Genomic DNA, 24160 nt, shown 5'->3' on the forward strand with positions numbered 1-24160 from the left:
TAGGAGGTATTTTGAACTTTTGGCACTGTTAAAGATATTGGAAGAAAATAAATGTTAAATATGTATAAATCAAAAATATATTAAACTATTAATGAAGAGCATATTTGCATTTTCACTTGTCAATCATTAAATTAGTTTGTTGATAGATTTTTTATTAAAATAAAAATATACTGGACAAATTCAGATCTAGTGGAAAGAATGAATTACATTATGACACGTAGTAAGATCAAATTATAAATGATTTGGGGAGAATAAAAAAACTCTCCTAGAAATGTTGCAAGAAGTCTTGAACATCTTTTTAAGTGGGATTTACTCACAATCGAACATTCGAGAAATGACTCGGAGAAGATCGGCTTATAGCAAATAATTATAATGAGCCTCGAAAGCCCAACAATCAATCTTGACTCACAAATTTCAATTTGATTCAAGCAGAACATTAAATGCATAATTTTATGAGATAGTTTTTTCAATACCCAAGTGTATTGTGTTTCACATTGAGGTCACAATTCATTTTTTTTACACCTAGCTATAAAGGCTTTGCAAAAAAAAAAAAAAAGAATGACATGAGAGAAAATCTCAAGAAGCTTTTAGTTGTTATCTTGTTCTTTCATGTTTTAGTATTTTTCATAAAAGAGGCCTAAGATCCTCCTCACTTGTACTGACTCTATTCCTAATTACTTGTCTACTTTTAAATTGACACACTTATTAAGAAAACAATTATTAACATAGTGAGTTTACCATTTTACCCCTATTAATTATGAAATTGATGAATTTAAAATTTAAGATTTTCAAGAAATTCCACCTTTTTTCAAAGTAATTAATTGAGGGTATAATTGGTAAAAAAAAATATTCTTTCTTGATTTGTCAAAATGAACAAGTAATTAAGGACAACTAAAAAAGAAAAAATGGACAAGTAATTAAGAACAAGGAAAGTACTATTTTCACTTATTTTTGAAGATCATGTCTTGTACGAAATCACAACCTTGCTATTTTAGCCTAAGAAATAAAGGAAATAGACTTAATTGATATTAACCCACTAACCTATTTTCACAAATTCAATTGTTTATTTAAAAAAAAAAACAAATTCAATTGTTAAATGAAATTATATTTTTTTCGAATATGCAATTAGAGTGTTGTTTCGATATGTTGTTGTGACCCCTTACTAAGACCATCAAGCGTGGTTATTAGAGTTAAATTAAAATAAGGGAAAATGACTTGATATACCCCTTGATTTTATCATTTAGAGATGATATATTTTTTATTGTGAAAGTGACTCATATATGCCCTTGCTGATATACAAATGGCTCAAATATGCGTTTTTCCTCTAATGTAAGTGAAAAAATTAATTTTTAATTATTATTTTTTTATAAAATATAATCTCATATGGGTATATTTAATCCTCCTCACACATATTTTTTAACTTATTTTGTTTCAATTACTAATTTAAATTTATTATTTTGATGGTCAAATTTATTTATGTTTCACTAATTTTCTTGTTAAATTTATTATGAATGACCCATTTTTTTTTTCAAGTACAAAAACTAAAGTAACAATATAGTCGAAAAAAATAGTTCTAAATTATAATATAGCCACAAAAAAATTAGTTTTAATTGAATTTTGCTAGAAGGATCATATATAATACATGAACATTTTTAAATTAAAAGTAAAAAAATATAAATTTAAAACTATTTTTTTCACTTCCGTTAAATGAAGGGTATATGTGGGCTCATTTTGTAACGGTAGGGGTATAGTCATTTGTATAACGGTAAGGATATATATGAATCACTTTCATAACGAGGGACATATCAACTCCAAATAACAAAGTTGATGGGTATATCAGACGCCCACTAACAAGTGTACTTAATAATTTAATTTTTATATTAAAAGGCATAAACAAGAACGATTTTTTTTTTCCAAAAAGTAAAAGGTAAATTTAGATTAAAGTAATGGATACTAAGGATATATTTGTGCTAAACAATATCTATTTAGTTTTTTATAATTTAAAAATACGTGCCTTCATATCAGTCTAGTGATTTGGAGTATCAGAAGTGAAGAGTGTTTGGTTGCATGACAAATGTATGCACCAAAATAAGAGTTTTTTTTTTTTTATAAATAAGAGAGTTAAAAAAAAAAATTATTTTATTTTATTTTGTAAGTAATTTGAGATTTTAATTCATGACAACAACTTATAAAAATAATTAAAATATTTTTTTATCCAAATAATATGTAAAACTTAAACTTTTATCTAATTGGCACACGTTTTTCCATTATTTATTTTTACTAAAAGTTATTGATTTGATTAATTTACATTCACTAGGTTTGAATATATATATGGGTCGTTTGGTTGGGAACAAGTTATTTCAGGATTAGTTATTCTAGGGTTAGCTATCATGTGATAACTTATCCCACCATGTATATGAGATAACTTATTCCATCATTATGATATAAATGGTAGAATAAGTTATCCCAAACATGACAAGCAAATAAGATACAAAAAATTAATCCCATCACTATTTATTTTTATCCCTCATATCAAATGACCCCATAATATTATAATATAAGGTTATAAAAGAGATTCGGATGAACCACTTTACGCTACTAGTGCTGCCAATGTATACATGAATTATTATACCATTGCCACTAATTGATGTTATTGGGCTAGTAGTGATTTAGGGTGTGTTTGGTAAGAGGGAAATATGTTTTAAAAAATAAGTAAGTTTTTTATTTATTATTTTGTGGTGTCTAAGTTAAAAAATATTATATATATGATATAGAAAAATATTTAGGGTAATAAGGTGGTGGGGATGTGAATTAAGGGGGATGGGTTGAATATGAGTTCAATCTGTTTGCCAGGAGAGGAAATAATCAATATAAAATATTATTTATGAAGTTTATTTTTTCTAACTTTTATTAAAAACTGTTTTCCTTCATAGGTAAGGAACTTATTTTTCTTTAAAAAAATTATTTTTCAAAATTTTCGACCAACTAAAAATAAAAAAAAAATATTTTCATCCATACGAACACAACCTTAATTCATTTTATGGATTTATTATATATTCTATGAATTTTTATTTTACAATAAACTATAAAATATTGTCGTACGTCATACCAATCGAAGAACAGTACACCTAAAGTGTACACCTTCAGAGAGCTCGTTTGGATCTATTTTTTATTTTTAATTTATTTTTAATTATTTTAAGTTATTTTTTATTTTGCCAAACACTTCCTAATTTATTTTAACTCATTTATTTTACTTATTTTAATTTTTTTTTTTATATTTGTCAAACACTTCCAGAATGGTGCTAGTCACTCATGCCTCTAAACAAAGCAAAACTATACATCAGTTATTCATATTCTTTCAACATCCCATGTGTTGTGTTAAGCACCTGTTTAATATTGTTGTTAAAAAATTACTTATTTTTAAAAATAGTGTTTTTGGAAAGTGCTTTTAAAAATTTAACTAATTTATTTGAAAAGTGTTTTTAATAAGTAAATTGTATTTATCTAATTTTATTAAAAAATGCTTTTGAGAGTTAAATTATGAAAAAAGACAAGTCTCAATATATTTTTAATATTAAAATTATTTTATAGAGAAAGACTATTTTAAATATCGATTACAAAATTTTAATCAAATTAACATCTAATAATTTAAAATGGATAATTTATTTATCAAATAAAATGTAAAATTACTATTCTTAGGATAATAACTTGAATAAAAGACAAAAATAACATCATAAAATCTAATCCTTATGAAGTTCAGATTATCTTTCCAATACATAAAATAATACATAAATTATAAAATAAATAATAAATAATAAATAATAATATATAAACTTAACTTATGATATATGTTAATTAGTTAATAAGGAACATATTGGTAAATATGTATATGTGAATATTTAGTCTTCAAAATAATAATTTTCTGATTCTGCTTTTTTCTAAAAAGCGGAATCTTTTAGCTTCTTTTCAACTGTAGAAAAATTGTTTTTGCTTCTATTTGAAAGCAGTTTTAAGGAAAACTGTTTTATTCTCAAAAAAAAAAAAACTTTTAACCTCTCAACAGCAATGCCAAACAGACTCTAATTGACAATCAACTAGTTACTTTTTTTTTTTTATACATTTATGATAGCCTTCTCTGATAACTCACCACGTCATCACGCCACATAGGTGCCATGTGGCATAAAGTTGCCTATGTGGAAGCTTACATAGGAAAGAAGACTAGCCTTAGTGGAATAATTTAGAGAAACATAGATAATTTCCTTAGAAGATTATATAATTACATAGAAGGCCTTTGGAAGATTATAGAATTATAGAGTATTCTAGAGAGAGACGTAATTGTAAATATGTAGGGACTTACCTAACAATTATTATTTATATATTAGCCGCAAAGATAGTAGTATAAATAGATGGACAACCATTTGTAAAATCATCAAGCAAAAATCAACAAGTTCTCTACAATACTATATTTCCTATCAATCCGCTTGTGCTCTTTCTTCCATTCTCTTAGCAATTCCTAGAGCTTTAGGCAGATTTGACATAACAAGATCGTAAGTTAAGTGTCAAGTGTTGCACGTAAGCTTAGTGAAAGACTAAGGACGTGACACTTCTCTTTCCTTTACCTCCCTTTGAATTTGGGAAATTACCACACCAACATGTGTAAAATATGACCTAAACTAGGAATGTGCAAATGACGAATCTTGAAGTCACGTTATTTTAACAAATAATAGCATGGGTATATGAGACTTTTCTTAAATGAAAATGGTATGAATCAACCAAACTTTTAAAGAATGATATAAATGAGTCTTTTTTTAAAATTCGGTAATATATTTGAGTCTTTTCCTTTATTTTAGAGAGGAAGAATACAATACTACAGAGATAAAGTTTACATCCAAAGTAGTGAAAAAACATGAGACATATTCTTAAATCACCTTTTGTGTACATACATTTTAGGGCGAAACTAGAATTCAACACAGCCGAACTCAACAACTTTAATTCAAACTTACTAAATATGTACAAAAGTAAAATTCAAAACCCAGTTACTAAAATTTGATGTCGTTGTCCTAGAATTTAGAACCCATACATTATCTATGATAAGAGATACTAACACACAAAAACAAATCACAAACAGAACACAACAGGTGCTGCAACCATGATACCAACAAAACTACTACTATATAAACAAGAGGATACACAATAGAACAATATTTATCCTTTACAAAGTACTAAATAGAAAGTGCACTAATTATTCTAATGTACTGACATAAAGAGGATAGCTACAGTCACACATTTTCTATAACAACCATCGTCTGTGAGACTGACAATATTTTATTATATGTTCTCCTATCACAACATCTTCCTATAGAAATCGAAAAATATTCAAACAAATCACCCTGTTATAGAGAAGCATGACTATATTAACTATTATTGTAATAGGTTTTTGCCACCAGACATAGAGGATTCTTCTTGTGCATGGTCATACCTGGCAAAGTATCGATATCAATATCTTCTTTTACCATCCCATAAGGCAATTCCCAATCAAATGCATAGAGAAGATTGGCGAGCGCGAGCTCCACTGTTGCTACTCCTAGTGAAATCCCGGGACACCCTCTCCTACCACCTCCAAACGGAATCATTTCAAATTCCCCTGACTTGTAGTCGATGCTATCATTGTTGTTTAAATTACAAAATCTATCAGGAATAAACTCGTCTGGATTTACCCAACATTCAGGATCTCTACCTATTGCCCACGCGTTGATAGAAACTGGAGTATTCTGTTTGATTTCATATCCATCTATGCTGCATTTTTCGATTGTTTCTCTTGGTATTAGTGGAGTGGGTGGGTACAATCTCAATGTCTCCTTTATAACTGCCCTGAGATAGGGGAGATTTTGGATATCATCTTCGTCTACTCTTCCTTTTTTCCCGACCAATTCTCTTATACCTTCTTGTAATTTCCTCATCGCGCTTCCCCCCTCCTTCATCAAAGCTGTCATCGCCCACACTAATGCAGCAGCGTTCGTGTCCGTTCCAGCAATAAATATGTCCTGAAAAAGCAAAAATCGCGACACATTTAGTTAAACTCTGTATACTATATATCATCAAATGATCTGATTAATTCTCATAAATAGCTAGATAGAGAAGTGAGAAAACCATTAGCACAGCTTTGATATGATCCCAAGTGAGATTCAAAGACGACGATGATAGATTTTGATCTTTTAAGACAATTAACATATCAACAATATCACCATCCATTGATTTTGGTCTAGTTGAGCTAAGGTGTTCATCAATGAGTTCTTGATAAAACAAGTCTAACTCATTGTAAATCTTTTCGAGTCGAGTAGCCTTTCTTGTGACTATACAATCAATCCAACGTCCGAAAATTGGGAAGTGATCAGAGAGAAAGGAACCTCCGATCATAGCTTGAGCTTCACATAAAAGTTTGCTAAACCTCTTACTTTCATAGCCTTTCTCATCATATCTCTTACCAAATCCAACAATACACGATATGTTGCTCGATAGAGACGACATAATCTCACTTAGATTAACCAATTTTGACGATGATGCAAGTTCTGTTACGCGATTGATCATCCTGGATACTTCATCTTCACGAATTGGACGGAAAGATTGTACCTTTTTGGGACTAAAGAGATGTAAGGTACAAATCTTTTTCATCTCCCTCCAATAATTGTTGTAAGGCGAAAAGGCGACATCCAAGCCGTTGTATGATAACTTTCTTTGGCCAAGATACGATGGTCTACCAGAAAATGCAAAGTCATGAGTTTTTAGAACTTCTTTAGCAATTCTTGCTGATGAAATAACAACTAGTTGGGAAAAACCAAGCTTCATGAACATTAAAGGACCATATTTCTTTGAAAGTTTCCATAGGTATATATGAGGGGATTCTTGATTTAATTGATACAAGTTTCCAAGAAGTGGAAGTCCAGGGGGACTTGGTGGATGATTATGTGTGTATCCAAGTTTTACAAGGAAAATTACAATGAAAGGTATAGCTACTAGGAAGAGAAGCAACATATCCAATTTCCTTCTTGACTAACTTGTGTGAAAGTTACATGGGATGAATGGATTACAATGGATATCCTTATAAATTATAATCTTTGCATGTTATGTGAATCAAATGATACACGAGAGGTGGATTACAGCCAGCAAAATGGAATCGGCAAATTTCCATCATTCATTTTGAATCACAAATTTTAAAAGTCTTCCTTTCTTTCTTAAATTTCGTATCGTGTCAAACTACTTCACATAAAATGAGACGGAAGGAGTAATAAATACGAAATTTTCTGATTGGGAATTCAATGTACTATGAAAAGTCCACAACCGACAAGATTTGCTTTATGTGTGGAAAACTATTATAACAACCAGGGACGGCTCAAACCCATTGGTGGCCTAAGGCCAAAATCAAAATAGAGGCCTTAAAAAAATAATATATAAATGTTTTTATTTTAAATCTATTTTTCTAGTTTTTTGAGATGCAAAGTTGTTAATAATTTTTGTGTAGTCAATCTCTTCTAATAATTCATTTTCAATCGATAATATAGCCAAACCACTTAATCTTTCTTGAGACATTGTCGATCTTAAATAAGATTTTATTATTTTTAATTTTGAAAAACTTTTTTCGGCTGAGGCGACTGTTACGGGAATTGTTAACATTATTTTATAAGCAATGTAAGCATTTGGAAAAGAATCAAGTCTTTTTATTTGATTGAGTATCTCAATTAGAGTATTGTCTTCTACTTTTATGATTTCCCTTAACACTTTTAATTTAGAAAATAAGTCTAAACCATCAATATCGGAGTGAGTATTATGTTTTAAGGAACATTCAAGATTAAGACAATATTTTTTTAAATTCTCATCATCTAATGATCTCAAGTTTTTCCCACTAAATAGAAAACCAAAAATATTTTCATATACTTCAAATTGTTCAAATCTATTTTGAAGTGAAAAGATGGCTTGGTCAACTATGTATAAGAAGTAATCAACTCTAAATGATTCTTCAAGAGATCTTGTGATTTCATTAACAACATTCTCATCAAATTGTTTTTTTCTATAAATTACACATTTCTTACGAAATACAGGCTCAATATTCATCTCTAATGCAATTTCCTTAGCCGAAATCATAGCACTTGTAAATCCTTCTTCTCTATATGTTTTAAAAAAAGAAACTAAACCTCTTAATTGATCTATAGCGACATCAATATGCATATCTTTTGATTGTAAACTTTTGCTAATTGAATTTACAGCAAATAGTACATCATACCAAATAGTCATACCCAATAAAAATTCAAAATTTTCAAGCTCAAAAATTGCTAAACAATTAGCTTCACTTTTAATTTTTGGATCATCACTAACTTCTTCTAATTTAAATAAAGCATCTCTTATTTGTGGAGTTTGAAATCTTATTGCTTTAACACTTTCAATACGACTTTCCCACCGTGTTTGTGACAATGATTTAAGAGTTAAACTAGGTACACTATCTTTTAAAATTTTCCACCGCTTAGTAGACGAAGAAAATAGTGAATATATACGTTGTACCACTCCAAAGAATGAAATAGCTTTCGTACAAGAATTAACCATATCACAAAGTACCAAATTTAGATTATGACAACCACATGGTATATAAAATGATCTAGGATTTATATCAAGAAGTCTTTTTGCACTCCTTGGTGTTTTCCCTTCATATTAGACCCATTATCATATCCTTGTCCTCTTAAATTATCAATATCAAGTCCAATTCATTTTATTTCATCTAAAATAACTTCAAAAAGACCTTTTCCACTTGTATCATCCACTTTTAAGAATTCTAAGAAATATTCGGTTACATTTATTGGAGTTTTCGAAATATCTACACTCCGTATTATAAAAGACATTTGGTCTTGATGACTTGTATCTGGCGTGCAATCAAGTATGATAGAGAAATACTTTGTTTTTATAACTTTTTCAATAATTTTGTTCTTAATTTCACTTGCCAATAAATTTATTAATTCATTTTGTATATTATGTCCAAGATAATGATTATGAATTTCATCATGTTTGATTCGTCAAATATGTTCTTGCATAATTGGATCAAATTCTGCAATCATTTCAATAAGACTCAAGAAATTTCCGTTATTTTCTTGATAGATTTTTTCATTTTCCCCCCTAAATGCCAAATTATTTCTTCCAAGAGTTTTTATGACGGAAATAATTCTTGACAATACATTTTTCCAATGTTCTCTATCTCTATTAATTTGGTCTTGAATGTTTTCATCGATTGTTTTATTATTACGCAATCTAAATTCTAAATCAATCCATGAACTCATATTAATAATATGTTGGCTAGTTGTTTCATGGGTTCTAAGCTTAGTAGTAAGATTTTTTCAATCTCTACTACCTTCATTAGCTAACTTATTATTCTTTGCATTAAAGGTCGTATTAAATAACTTACAACAAAAACAAAATACCTTATTCAAATCTTTGGAATAAACTAACCATCTTCTTTCATGTCTTTCTCCATTTGCCAACTTTTGAAAATAATATGTAGTAGAAAAGTACCTTAAAAATTTATCCTTTGGAAAACATGTGTCGATAATTCTAATTGGTCCCTTTTCTACTAAAAAGTCTCTTAACTTTGTATCAACAATATTCCATTGACTAGGATCATAGGTATTTTTAGGAGTATGATTATTTAATTCATTTATAAGTTCTTGATTTTCTTGGGAATCTACATCCGACTTTTCACTAATTTCCTCTCCTTCTTCTTCTTTTTGGTTTATATCATTATCTAACTCAACTTCAACTAAGTTTGTAACTTGTTCTTCTAAAGAGCATTCCCCTACCTTTTTTGATTAAATTTTATCATTGTTTTCCAAAAAATTATCAAGAGCACCTTTTTGAGATTTTATCAAGTTATCGACTTTTCTTTTTCTTTTAAGTTTTGAATGACCGGATTCATATTTTCTAGTTGACATATTAAAATCTAACAAATATTTTAAACACTATTTACAATATCAAATAAAAAATATAATAAACATAAGACACAAAACAAAAATAATATTAGAAATTAGAATGATATTACCAAATTCAAAAGCTATGAAGACTTGATTTCCGAAAATGAATCGGGCTGCTGCAATATAGTTTTCTCCAAATTTAAAATATAAATTATCAATAGAACAAGTAAATTTTTTTTAGCTTTGAATAAGAGAGAGATGTAAGATTAGAAAAGAGAAAGTGAGAAGAAATAGAAGGGAGGAGGATAGAATATATAAAAATAAAATTAGAAAAAAAATAAGGTAAAAAAAAGAAGATAACTTGTAAGTTAAAAAAAAAGTACACAACTTTTCAACTTTTTATGGGAAAGTTAAAAAGTCATAGTCATATCTATGACTATCACTTCATTTAGCCGTTTAGACTTATTGACTTAGCTCTAACAATTTTTTTTTTTTTTAAATTTAATCTTTCCTAATTAACTAAAGAATGAGGCCTTTGCGTTTATTGTCTTAGTTCTAATATTTTTTTTTAAATTTAATCCTACCTAATTAACTAAAAAATGAGGCCCCCAATTAGGACTTTTTTACAAGCCTTGCCAGCCGCCCCTGATAACAACTTTAATAATTAAAATGGGTAGAGAAAAAAGTTAAATGATATTGACTAGCATTATTAGTTGAGACATGAACCCTATTAGTTTAGCATCAAAATAGACATCAGTAGACTTGAGACTTAGACTTTTCTTATAAATTATTACTTATGTTAGGCCCCAATCAATAATATCATTGGAAAATTATTAGTCCTTGTGAACCCTACTCTCTCCATCTCTCATAAATAATCGCTCCTAATAAGAAGAAAAAGTGTTTTTATTAATATATTCAGTGGCAGAGCCACCTTACTATTAGGGGGTTCATCCTAATTCCCTTTGGTGAAAAATTATATAATTTATACATGATTAAAATAACGTTTTAGGTATATATAGTAGATGTCGAACCCCCTTTGGCTACTTCGTGTGTCTATTTTTTCAGATTTTGAATCCCCTTTATGAAAATCCTGATTCTGCCACTAAACATATTAGGGACGAGTTGACATATTTAGTCTATGATTGGTGTCAAATTGAAATGTCTAGATATACATTTTTAAAATTAGAATGCTTACTTATCAGGTAACGTTAAGAAGTCTAGAATAAAGACATTGTTGTTATGTTTGTTTGTCTTTTTTCCTTTTCGTTTTTTTTTTTTTTTTGTTATTTTGGCTTTCTCTATCTGCATACATCATTCATGACAAAATTTATGCCTAATGCCAACAACAGCCATATCCGCTGCATAAGTTAAATTATCTGATGGATCATGTTATTATCCAAAACTATATTTTGTCCAAAATGTTCAAACTCTGCCGTTTATGATATTTTCCCCTTTTTACTTAACTTTTTTTGGAATAACACATTTTAATATTTAGTTAGACTTATATTTTAGGAAAAACTATATAAATGGGCCATAAAACTCAAAATAATTACATGTTCATACCATAATTCGAAGTAATTCAAGAAGTACCCATTCTCTCAAAAAATAAAATAAAAATACAACACATACCCCACATTCATTAAGGCTGATAATTTTTGCATTGGTATCATTAAGACTGATAATTTCGGTTAACTGATACTAAATAAGTATATATATACTGTATTGGTATCATTAAGGTTTCTTGTTCCGAAATTCCGAAATTACTCATTAATCAATGATACTATAAGAGTATATGTATATTGTTATGGTATCATTAAGATTTCTTATTTAGAATTACTCATTAGTCAATGATACTATAAAAATATATGTATATTGTTGTGGTATCATTAAGATTTCTTATTCAGAAATTACTCATTAGTTAATGATACTATAAGAGAATATGTATATACTTGTGGTATCATTAATGTTTCTTGTTCAAAAATAACTCATTAGTCAATGATACTATAAGAGTATATGTATATTGTTATGGTATCATTAAGATTTTTTGTTCATAAATTACTCATTAGTCAATGATACTATAAAAATATATGTATATTGTTGTGGTATCATTAAGATTTCTTATTCTGAAATTACTCATTAGTCAATGATACTATAAGAGTATATGTATATTGTTGTGGTATCATTGAGGTTTCTTGTTCAAAAATTACTCATTAATCAATGATACTACAAGAGTTATATGTATATTGTTGTGGTATCATTAATGTTTCTTGTTCAGAAATTACTCATTTGTCAATGATATTATAAAAGTATGTATATATATATATATATTGTATTGGTATCGTTAAGGATTCTTGTTCGGAAATTACTCATTAGTCAATGATACTATAAGAGTATATATATACTAGTATCATTGACTAATGAGTGATATTGATACCAATACAATTTATGGCACTGATTTATCAATTAAGCGAAATTAGTTAGGGGTATATAGTGTAATTATTTAGTGGGGTATGAATGTAAAGGGGTATATGTTTGTAATTATTTTGCTTTAATGGGGGTATTTGCTTAGTTTCTCCATTTTATTTTCGTGAGTTGATTTATATTAGAGTTGTCAATATGGGTTGACCCACCCCATTCGGGCTTAGCCTATATAGGCTTTGGAATTTAACGGGCTAAGTCGGGCTGACCTATTTGTTTTGTGGGCCAATAAACAGCCAGTCCAACCCACTAATAGGTGGACTGCGGACCGTGCTGGGTTAGCCCACTTTTTTTAAAAGTATATTTTTTTTATAATTTTTAAAATTAAAGTATAATTTAAAAATATTAGCATAAATATCGACAAGACATTTTCATTTTCATCTACAGTTTATATGCAACATTAATTAGTTAAACATTATAAAATAACTAAATTTAGGAACTACGTATAATATTTTACACAAAAAAAATATTATCATTTTGAGAAAAATCATGCAACCAGTTTTGAATAGCAACAAGTGATTGGATATTTTCACGATGGATGCAACTTCTATACTTGGTGAGAACACGTCCACCAATGCTAAATGATGATTATGATGATACTATAGTAGTATGAATACTAAGTATATCACGTTTGATGATTCTAAATTTTAATATTTATAACTTTAAATAGACTTTGAGTTTGAACTTTTGTTATTTTTAATATTCTATATTATTATTATTTTTAATTATTTTTTTATCTAGCCTAGGGCTAGGCCTGTCACACCCCTTTTTGCAACCAGCGGTAGAGTGTTTCCAATTTAAGTGACGGTATTGAATATGGATTATTTTATTTTTTCAGAGTCGCCACTTGAAATTGAGTTATGGTGTTCCAGGTCACCTTTTTTTATTGAATCCCTAATCAAAAGAAAATGACTCTTTATTTTAGTCTGCGAACTAGAAATTCAGGTAAGGAATTCTATTGACCGGGGGAAGGTATTAGGCATCCCTCGAGTCCCGTGGTTCTAGCATGGTCACTTTTATTGACTTATACTTATCTTAATATATTTTTGGATAATTTGTGTCTACATTCCATGGTTTGCCTTTTTTTAAACTTTTTTTTATTGTTGAACTTTTTATTTGGTGTTAACCTAGATGCGTAACCGCATTCTTGGTCTTGATATTTAGAGACATAATTGTTTTCTTTGCAACACACTTAATAATTTTTTTACCTACACATTTGATTTGAATTAATAAAAGTTAATTGTTAAAAGGGTTTGAGACAAAGTGCTTCACCGCATCCTTGAATTTCTTCTAAGCATCTCAAAAAAAGATGTGTAGCCACATTCTTAATTGAGAGAAATTTAATTATGTTTGTACTTGTCCAACGTATAATAGATCCTAAGATATACCTATTATTATGTTAAAACAATCTAAAAGTAAATGGCAACGTTTAAATGTTAAAGTAACCTAAAAACGTTTTCTATATTTCACTTATCACCTTCCCCCACAAAATATTACATTTAATTAATTAAATCTCATCTTATTAACACAATAATATTTCCAGTCGTTTAACAAAATAGAGCATTGTTATTCGAGATATGTTTTTTACTATTCTAATTATAAATAATAATTTTTAATGAATGATAGAAAAATAATTAACAAATTAAGGTCACACTTAATTAATTATTAATAATACGTGTTGATATATCTTAATAACAAAAGAAAATATCTTAAATAACACTTTTTATTTCGGTAAGTTAGTAAACCGAAATCTAATATCCTAATTAATTAACCCATAAAATTGCTTTTTAGAAAAAAATAAAAGTAAAAAAAAAACAACTTTAGTATTTATGCTAAATTTAAACTAGCATTAGATCTATGACCTATAGAATACCAAGATTCTAAAACACTTTAAATGATAAGATTAAATTGCATAAAAAAAATGTATTTTTTGGCTAACAAACAATGATTTACTTAGTCCGTTTTTAAATTATGCTATCAACGAATAACTCAAAACTATGTGAATTGATCAAATTAATTAACAACAATCCACGAGTCAGGTTTCGGCCTGATAAAATAGAGCGAATAAAGAAAAATATTGATTCCTTAGTGAGCAAGAAGCAATTATACGTTATATCATATTTTAATCCAAATGCAACACTACAAATATTTACATGTATTTCAATATTATAATGGCAAAGCTAAACACACATGAAATTTAAATAAATTCAGGACACCGAAATTAAGTACTATATAATCATGAAAATCAAATTATAAAATAAATGTTAAATAGTACCTCTTGCGAAAATCAACTCACGAAAGAAAAGCAATTCTAACAGGGAACCACGAACTCGAAATCACGAAAGCAAACCTTGAACTCAACCTTTGTTTGTGAGTAAAATAAAATGTATAATAAGAGGACAAATACGTATGTTGCGTGCGCGTGCAGGCGAAAGTCTATTGCTGATTTTTTTTTTCTCCTTTTCTTTGGTTTTGTGCATCTCTCTGTGTATATTAGTGTGGCTGACTGTTGTTATAGGTGTAGTAGTGGTGTAGGTGGAGTGGAATTGGGGTAATGGGAGAGGGTAGTGGGTAGTGATGAGGATAATGGATAATTTTTTATAAATTAAGTATATACAAAATTATAATAATAAAATATTAATTGTTTTGAACTAATTAAAAATATTAAATGGCTAATTAAAAATTAAAATTAAGAAACACTAGTTTATTTATTACATCTAATTTAAAAGAAAATAGATATTTTTTTTGTAACTTTTCATTTTTTTTTTAAAACAATTAAAAATAAAACTTACGTTAAAAAGTGATTCGATTTTTGTTGTTTTTAAATCTTTTAAAATAAACTTAATATATATAATATAAAAATAAAAATATTTAATTTAGATTTATAAAAATATTTAAGCTCTAAAAATGGTGTAAAATTTTAGGTTCGATAAAAAATTATGTGTCTACAGTTTGCTCCTCTTTGACCAGAAACACGAAGGGTTTTCAGACAAAGAAGTAGATAACGTGACAAGTTTTGACCGGACTTGTATTTGAAGGAAAAATCTGTGTTACCGAGTCTTGGTTTTGGACATCCTACATATCCCGGGTTATAAGGGAATCAAGTCACATGTAGTTCAAGGAGATAAGGTGATGAGTTGGAAGTTAATTGAGGTTCTATCGAGGCTTCAGGTCGCGGTTCTTATCCTTACATAAAAAAGAAAAATAAAACTAATAGTCAAAAGGAAAATAAAAGTACAAGCTCCTATCTATTCAGCTTCTCTTGAGTCTTCACTTGTGTCTTGACTTTGAGATATCACTTTGATTTTTATGAGTATCTTGATCTTGAATGAATCCGATGCTTAACTTGCCACTTAGAGTGAGTTTTTGGCACTCTTCGAAATGACAATTTGAAGATGTTCTTGAATGACTGCATGTTTTCTTGATCAGAAACTGAATAGAAAAAGATGTGAGGAAGTCAGGCTAGGATTTGTTTATCCTAAGAGAAAATGAAAAATAACAGTCTCAGACTAGGAAGTGTTTATCCTAGGAGAAAATGAAAAATATCAAACTCAGACTAGGAAGTGTTTATCCTAGGAAAAAATGAAAAATATCAATCTCAGACTAGGAAGTGTTTATCCTAGGAGAAAATAAAAAATAACAATCTCAGACTAAGAAGTGTTTATACTAGGAAAAAATAGAAAATAACGCCTCAGATTATGAAGTGTTTATCCTAGGAGAAAATAAAAATAATTGTCTCAGACTAGGAAGTGTTTATCCTAGGAGAAAATAAAATAACTGTCTCAGACTAGGAAGTGTTTAACCTAGGAGAAATTAACTAAATCACATTATATAGGAGGGTCTTGCTAATTCCATTGTCTAGAAGGGTCCTGCTAAACCTAATCCCATTGTGTAGGAGGGTCCTACTAAACTAAATCCCATTATGTAGGACGGTCCTGCTAATCCCATTATGACGGTCTTTGCTATACTACGTCCCATTGTTCAGGAGGGTCCTTGCTATACTACGTCCCATTGTTCAGGAGGGTCCCTGCTATACTACGTCCCATTGTTCAGGAGGGTCCCTGCTATACTACGTCCCATTGTTCGGGAGGGTCCCTGCTATACTACGTCCCATTGTTTGGGAGGGTCCTTGCTATACTACGTCCCATTGTTCGAGAGGGTCCTTGCTATACTATGTCCCATTGTTCAGAAGAGTCGTTGTTGTTCTACGTCCCATTGTTCAGGAGGGTCCTTGCTATACTACGTCCCATTGTTCAGGAGGGTCCTTGCTATACTACGTCCCATTGTTCAGGAGGGTCCTTGCTATACTACGTCCAATTGTTCATGAGGGTCTTTGCTATACTACGTCCCATTGTTCAGGAGGGTCCTTGCTATACTACGTCCCATTGTTCAAGAGGGTCCTTGCTATACTACGTCCCATTGTTCAGGAGGGTCCTTTCTATACTACGTCCCATTGTTTAGGAGGGTCCTTGCTATACTACGTCCCATTGTTCAGGAGGGTCCTTGCTACACTACGTCCCATTGTTTAGGAGGGTCCTTGCTACACTACGTCCCATTGTTCAGGAGGGTCCTTGTTACACTACGTCCCATTGTTCAAAAGGGTCCTTGCTACACTATGTCTCATTGTTTATGAGGGTCCTTGCTATACTACATCACATTGTTCAGGAGGGTCCTTGTTACACTACGTCCCATTGTTCAGGAGGGTCCTTGCTATACTACGTAGAAATGAAAGATGACATAGTGTTCATTCACTAGAATTCCTCTAGATTGTTTGTTCCTAAGGTCAAAACACAACTTAAGTGCTTGTTCCCTAGAAATGAAAGATGATAGGGTGTTTGTTCCCTAAGGTTAAAATGTAACTAGAGTACTTATTCCCTAGAAATGAAAGTGATTTGATTTTTTTTTTTTAACAAATAAAAATATGCTCCAATTTTTAAATTGAGGAACTTTCAAACTCTTTTTGATTGATCATTTTTTGATTTTTTTTCAAATGATCCAATTTCATTTCTTCAAGGATATAAAATTTTATTTTGTGAGACCGAGCCCATTGTAGGACTGCCTACGTATCTTGTATGGAAAGAATCAAGTCAAACATAGTTCATATAAATCAAAATTAATATTTATTTATTTATTTTTTTTTTTTTTTTTACAAAAGATCTCTTTTTTTAAAAAAAAACTAGAGGAAAAAAGAAAGAAATTAATTCATGGTTGAGATTGTTTCGACTTTACTTGGTACCAAAAATTAGTATTATGCATATGAATCACCTTCAACTACTTTTAGACAAATTTGAGGTCAACTTTGAGTAATTCTTATAATTTCAAATGGTATCTCAAACATTCTAAAGTATTAACAAAATCAGTCCATCTTGAATAAATTAAGGGACTAGAATTATTCATATCCTCATGTTTCAAATGCCCTCGCAACAAATGAAGTCCTACTTCACACAATAGAAGTGTTCTGATCTTAGGACATTTTAGAGGTCACTCACACTCAAAAAGATGTTCAGTGCATGAGATTGAGATACCATATGCTTGGCCCTTATGTAAGTATCCACTAATATGAGAACACAAAAAATGATATCAAATAGGACTTTTCATCGGCTTGTAATGTAGGCTTAGGAAAAGGTAGGATATTCATTTGGGATTGCACAATACTCTCAATATTTTTCATTTTCGCATTTGACCTTTGTTTTCTTCATTTGACCTTTGTTTTTTTGAAAGCTTCTCCTCATTTTTTTTCTTCATTTTTCTCTCCTTTTCGTTAAAGATTTTTTTTTTTGTTCTAGCTTTTCTTTGTCAATTTTTTTTGGACCTTCACATATTTGACCTTTTCACTTTGTTTTCAACTTAGATCTTTGACATTGTGTAGATAATTGATAATGCACTAAAGGAGGTGAGATCAAGGAATAGTGCATTTATGCACTCAAAAAGATATATGCTAAGATGTGGTTATTCAAATAAAAATGTTTTAATGCTCAAAATGGGAGTTCTATGGATAACATGTCATTTGGAAGGCTTGAAAGGCACAATCGGATCAAAGAAAGCTTATAATCATTTCCCAAGTTAAATGTTGTCCAAAATTTCGCCTCAACCTACATTCGGGCAAAGTTCTAGATCAACAAACTCATGCTTTTTGAATTTTATTTCTAAGAGATACCAAAAGAAGTCGATAGGTCACAACAAAGTTGACTTGTCTTGCCAAATAGTTTAACACTTTTTTTTCTTATGCATATTCCTAAACATGTTGGTACCAACCAAGTTAAATTTTCTAGATTAAAAAATTTTCTTGAAGAAATGTCGTACCTGAAACAGATTTTTCATCTTTTTTTTTTAGATATTAAAATAAGGAAGAGAAACATTTTTATTTGAACTTTGATTTAAAAAAAATAAAAATTGCCCCAGTTTTTGTGATAAGGACTTTCTAGATTTTTCCTTGATTGGACCGAACCTCAAAATAAGGTTGCCTACGTATCTTGTCAAAATAAGAATCAGGTCAAACGTACTTCAAGAAGATTTGATATATGAAGTAAAAGTTTTGTTTTATTTTATTTTTAAAGAAGGGTAAAACCCCTATTTTTAGAAGGAATAAACAAATTTTTGTCTTTTTTTTTTTTTTTTTAAATAAGGATTAAGAACTTCCTATTTTTTGTTTTGAAATTTTAAATAAGGATCAAGAATTTTTTTTTTTGAATTTAACTGAACCCGAGGAAGGTTGCCTACGTATCTCATCGAGGTGAGAATAAGGTGTGCATAGTTCGTTTAGATTGAACTTTTCAAAGTATTATGAAAGGAAACTATTTTGAATTTCTATTATCAACTGTACAAAAGAAACTTAAATAATTTATTTATTTATTTTTAAATTTTTGTGAAGTAGTGAAAAAAATTTCATTCCATGTTTGAAAAGGGTATAATAACTTATAAAAGTTTTATTTTTATTTTTTATGTTTCTCTCTTTTTTTATTTTGTAAAAATGAAAAGATAACATTTTCTCTTATTCCATTAATCACACTAAAATGAATCAACTTGCAAAGACTTTCTAAATAAATGCATTTTCATGTAGCACATAAAATGATCTATATGGTTAAATACGATAGGGGTACATGTCCTAGATGGATCCGACCCCTATGTCGAATCCCACCAAGTCAAATGCAAATGATGAAAATAAGCGGAGCCTACTAGAGATAGCCATGCCTATATTTCAGGTTTAATAAGCTCAAACCTAAAGAGATTAGTATCTACACTAGCTTACCCGAGTGGACAACTCGAGCCAGGGAGGGGCAACTTATCGGTAGCAGCGCTATTTCGACTTAATTGCTGGTCCAACCCTGCCTAACACATGCGACTAAATATCCTTCACTGGGTGTCAAGACACTCCAGCTTTATCTCAAGGGAAAGTAGGATGCATAACTGCATTCCTATGAACGTGTGTTAGGTGTATTCAAAAACTTAAAATGGTTATGCAAATGAAGACATTTAATACAATTCAACATTATCAAAGCAATAAATGAGCAACAATTAAGCCGTCATACACAATATATCCAAAAAATAGCAATAAGATCAAGTAAAAGTCAATATAATAAAGCTCGATTTCTGGTTAGTCACCAACGGAGTCGCCAGAGATGTCACACCCCTTTTTGCGACCAGCGGTAGGGTTTTTTCAATTTAAGTGACAGTATTGAATAGGGATTATTTTATCTTTTCAGAGTCGCCACTTGGAATTGAGTTATGGTGTTCCAAGTCACCTTTTTTCTTGAATCCCTAATAAAAAAGAAATGACTCTTTATTTTAGTTTGCGAACTAGAAATTCGGGTAAGGAATTCTGTTGATCGATGGGAAGATATTAGGCATCCCTCGAGTCCCGTGGTTCTAGCACGGTCGCTTTTATTGACTTCTACTTATCTTAATATATTTTTGGATAATTTGTGTCTACATGCCATGATTTGCCTTTTTTTTTATTATTTTGTTTATTGTTGAACTTTTTATTTGGTCTTAACCTAGATGTGTAACCGCATTCTTGGACTTGATATTTAGAGACATAACTGTCTTCTTTGCATCACACTTAATAATTTTTTTTACCTACACATTTGATTTGAATTAATAAAAGTTAATTGTTAAAAGGGTTTGAGACAAGGTGCGTCACCGCATCCTTGAATTTCTTCTAAGCATCTCAAAAAAAGATGTGTCGCCACATTCTTAATTGAAAGAAATTTAATTACGTTTGTACTCGTCCAACGTATAATAGATCCTAAGATATACCTATTATTATGTTAAAACAGTTTAAAAGTAAATGGCAACGTTAAAATGTTAAAGTAACCTAAAAACCTTTTCTATATTTCACTTATCACCCCCCCCCCCCCCCTCCCATAAAATAGTACATTTAATTAATTAAATCTCATCTTATTAACATAATAATATTTCCAGTCGTTTAACAAAATAGAGCATTGTTATTCGAGATATGTTTTTTACTATTCTAATTATAAATAATAATTTTTAATGAATGATGGAAAAATAATTAACAAATTAAGGTCACGCTTTAATTAATTATTAATAATACGTGTTGATATATCTTAATAACAAAAGAAAATATCTTAAAATAACACTTTTTATTTCTGTAAGTTTGTAAACCCAAATCTAATATCCTAATTAATGAACCCATAAAATTGCTTTTTAGAGAAAAATAAAAGTAACAAAAAACACCATTAGTATTTATGCTAAATTTAAACTAGCATTATATCTATGACCTATAGAATACCAAGATTCTAAAACACTTTAAATGATAAGATTAAATTGCATAAAAAAAATGTATTTTTTGACTAACAAACAATGATTTACTTAGTCCGTTTTTAAATTATGCTATCAACGAATAACTCAAAACTATGTGATTTGATCAAATTAATTAACAACAATCCACAAGTCAGGTTTCGGCTTGATAAAATAGAGCAAATAAAGAAAAATATTAATTCCTTGGTGAGCAAGAAGCAATTATACGTTATATCATATTTTAATCCAAATGCAACACTACAAATATTTACATGTATTTCAATATTATAATGGCAAAGCTAAACACACATGAAATTTGAATAAATTCATGACACCGGAATTAAGTACTATATAATCATGAAAATCAAATTATAAAATAAATGTTAAATAGTACCTCTTGCGAAAATCAACTCACGAAAGAAAAGCAATTCTAACAGGGAACCACGAACTCGAAACCACGAAAGCAAACCTTGAACTCAACCTTTGTTTGTGAGTAAAATAAAATGTATAATAAGAGAACAAATACGTATGTTGTGTGCGCGTGCAGGCGAAAGTCTATTGCTGAAATTTATTTTTTTCTCCTTTTCTTTGGTTTTGTGCGTCTCTCTGTGTATATTTGTGTGGCTGACTGTTGTTATAGGTGTAGTAGTGGTGTAGGTGGGTAGTGTGAAGTGGAATTGGGGTAATGGGAGAGGGTAGTGGGTAGTGATGAGGATAATGGGTAATTTTTTATAAATTAAATATATACAAAATTATAATAATAAAATATTAATTGTTTTGAACTAATTAAAAGTACTAAATGGCTAATTAAAAAATAAAATTAAGAAACACTACTTTATTTATTACATCTAATTTAAAAGAAAATATATATATTTTTTGTAACTTTTCATTTCTTTTTTTAAACAATTAAAAATAAAACTTATCTTAAAAAGTGATTCAATTTTTGTTGTTTTTAAATCTTTTAAAATAAACTTAATAAAAATAATATAAAAATCAAAATATTTAATTTAAATTTATAAAAATATTTAAGCTCTAAAAATGGTGTAAAACTTTAGGTTCGATAAAAAATTACGTGTCTACAAGGCCAACCCATATTGCTTACCCCACAGACAAGCAGACTTATCCCAGCCGAGCTAAAAAATCCTTATCTTAAATGGATTCCAAAAATCTTTGCCCAACCCTATTATGTCATGGGTTAAGTCAGGCCTGCACAATAGACCTAGCCCACATTGATGACTCTAACTTATATTGATTCCAATATATAGTTTACTCCCTCAATTCCAAATATATAGTAACTTTAGCTCAAAAAGAATAATTATACTTTTCGGAATTCAAGAGTAAACTAATAATTATTTTTAATAATACCTTTAATTTTAAAGAAGTATGCAGATTATTTAAGATAAAAAAGAAACAATTTACCTTTATTACATAGAAATAACATAATAAATTATATATTTTTTTATGAGGTCGAAAAAAGCTAAAATAGGATTTGGTGCACCTGTGGCGATAATTATTAGTCAGCTTTGGCTAAAAACAGCAGTTTAGAAGAACGATATAGATGTCATCTCAAGGTGATAAAGTCATATAAATGAACAGAACCATAAACAACAAAAGGTGCTGTAAACATGATTGCTAATGAATAAGCATACAACTAACCACATTCCTCAATGGATGCACCTTTCTTTATACTTTTCAATGTAATTAAGAAAATTTACCTTTGTTTCTCATTTGTACAAGCTTCCCTATTTGCTGTTTTATTTTCTGCACTTAATAGTTCATTATAAATATATATATAGATTATAACAGATCATAGTTGTCATGCTCATCACAGCCTCCACTGGACGTGGTCGACACTTGATATTATTGTTGGACTGAGCGTATTCATAACATGACATAAAACTAAACATGAGCGGAATGCATAATTTAAAAACACACTTGTCACGACCCAAGTATATCCCTAGTCGTAAGCAATTTTCACAACTCCTTAACCACTACACTAAACCTTCAGCTTGTGTCAAGAGGTGTCAACACTTTTATATATATTCATTAAACCAAATTTTGATCTGTATATACTATGTAATTGTTTGATGAAGGGGGTCGCGGCAGCTCCACCCCTGGTAACACAATGTTTAGAGTAACAAGTGATCTCAAGCTGCATGACATAAAGATTCATACATATAAACTTAAATAATCGATGCAGAAGTTGAGCCTGAAGGATAAAAGAAATCCAAGTCTTAACTTGATAATCAAAATGAATTTCGTCCTAAAACAATCCATAAAGCTGAAAACTTATATTTGTAAGGCTCTACTAAGATGAGTTACTAGGACAAGCCCCCAGCTAACTCTAACTATCTGAAAACTGAATGACTGAAATACAGAAAAATAACATAGGGGTTGTCCTCGAAAGATAAGGACTCACCAACACTGCTACCGAGCTGATCGAAAGTTTTACTAACCACGAGTTGGATGCTGAGCGCTTGAACCTATATTATAAAATAATATAACAACACAATCCAGAAGCATGAAATATCTGTATTTTGAGGGTTCATGAAAATATACTAAAATTTAAAGGAAAACATGCATCTATGTAACCATACGTTTTCAAGAAATCCAATCTCCAAGGTTCTAGAAATAAATTTTTGGCATCCTTTCCTCCAAACACCACACTTTTCTCCAGAATTCAGAGCATGTAAGGCTATCTCCAGGCGTGGAAATATCTTGTTCTTCCCCACAAACTACATTTTCATGTTTTTAGAATTTCTTTCATGAGTAAGTTAGGGTTAGAACGAAACCCTATGTTCTTGAATTGTTCTTAATTCTATATGAAACCGTAAGAACCTTCCATGGAAGCATCCTATTTCCACGATAATTCTTAACCTCATGAGTTTTACAATATTTCCTCCGTAAAATTATTAATGATCATTATGAAAGTAATAGTTCCTATATTTAAACCTAAGAGTACTAATAATTTCTTA

At 29.7% G+C, this 24160-nt stretch overlaps 1 protein-coding gene across 1 annotated transcript; it reads right to left on the reverse strand.

Annotated features, from left to right (window-relative positions):
• Positions 1 to 5263: 5263 nt before the first annotated feature.
• LOC125810528 (5-OH-xanthotoxin synthase-like) lies at positions 5264 to 7060 on the reverse strand. Its single transcript, XM_049490003.1, has 2 exons — positions 6151 to 7060; positions 5264 to 6044 (listed from the first exon to the last, which is right to left on the reverse strand). The coding sequence occupies exons 1-2, from the start codon at positions 7030 to 7032 to the stop codon at positions 5415 to 5417; spliced, it is 1512 nt and encodes a 503-aa protein (XP_049345960.1). The 5' UTR covers positions 7033 to 7060; the 3' UTR covers positions 5264 to 5414.
• Between the last annotated feature and the right edge of the window lie 17100 nt (positions 7061 to 24160).

This window comes from Solanum verrucosum, unplaced genomic scaffold (assembly GCF_900185275.1).
Source record: "Solanum verrucosum unplaced genomic scaffold, falcon-dt-bn FXZP01000057.1, whole genome shotgun sequence".
Taxonomy (NCBI): Eukaryota; Viridiplantae; Streptophyta; class Magnoliopsida; order Solanales; family Solanaceae; genus Solanum; species Solanum verrucosum.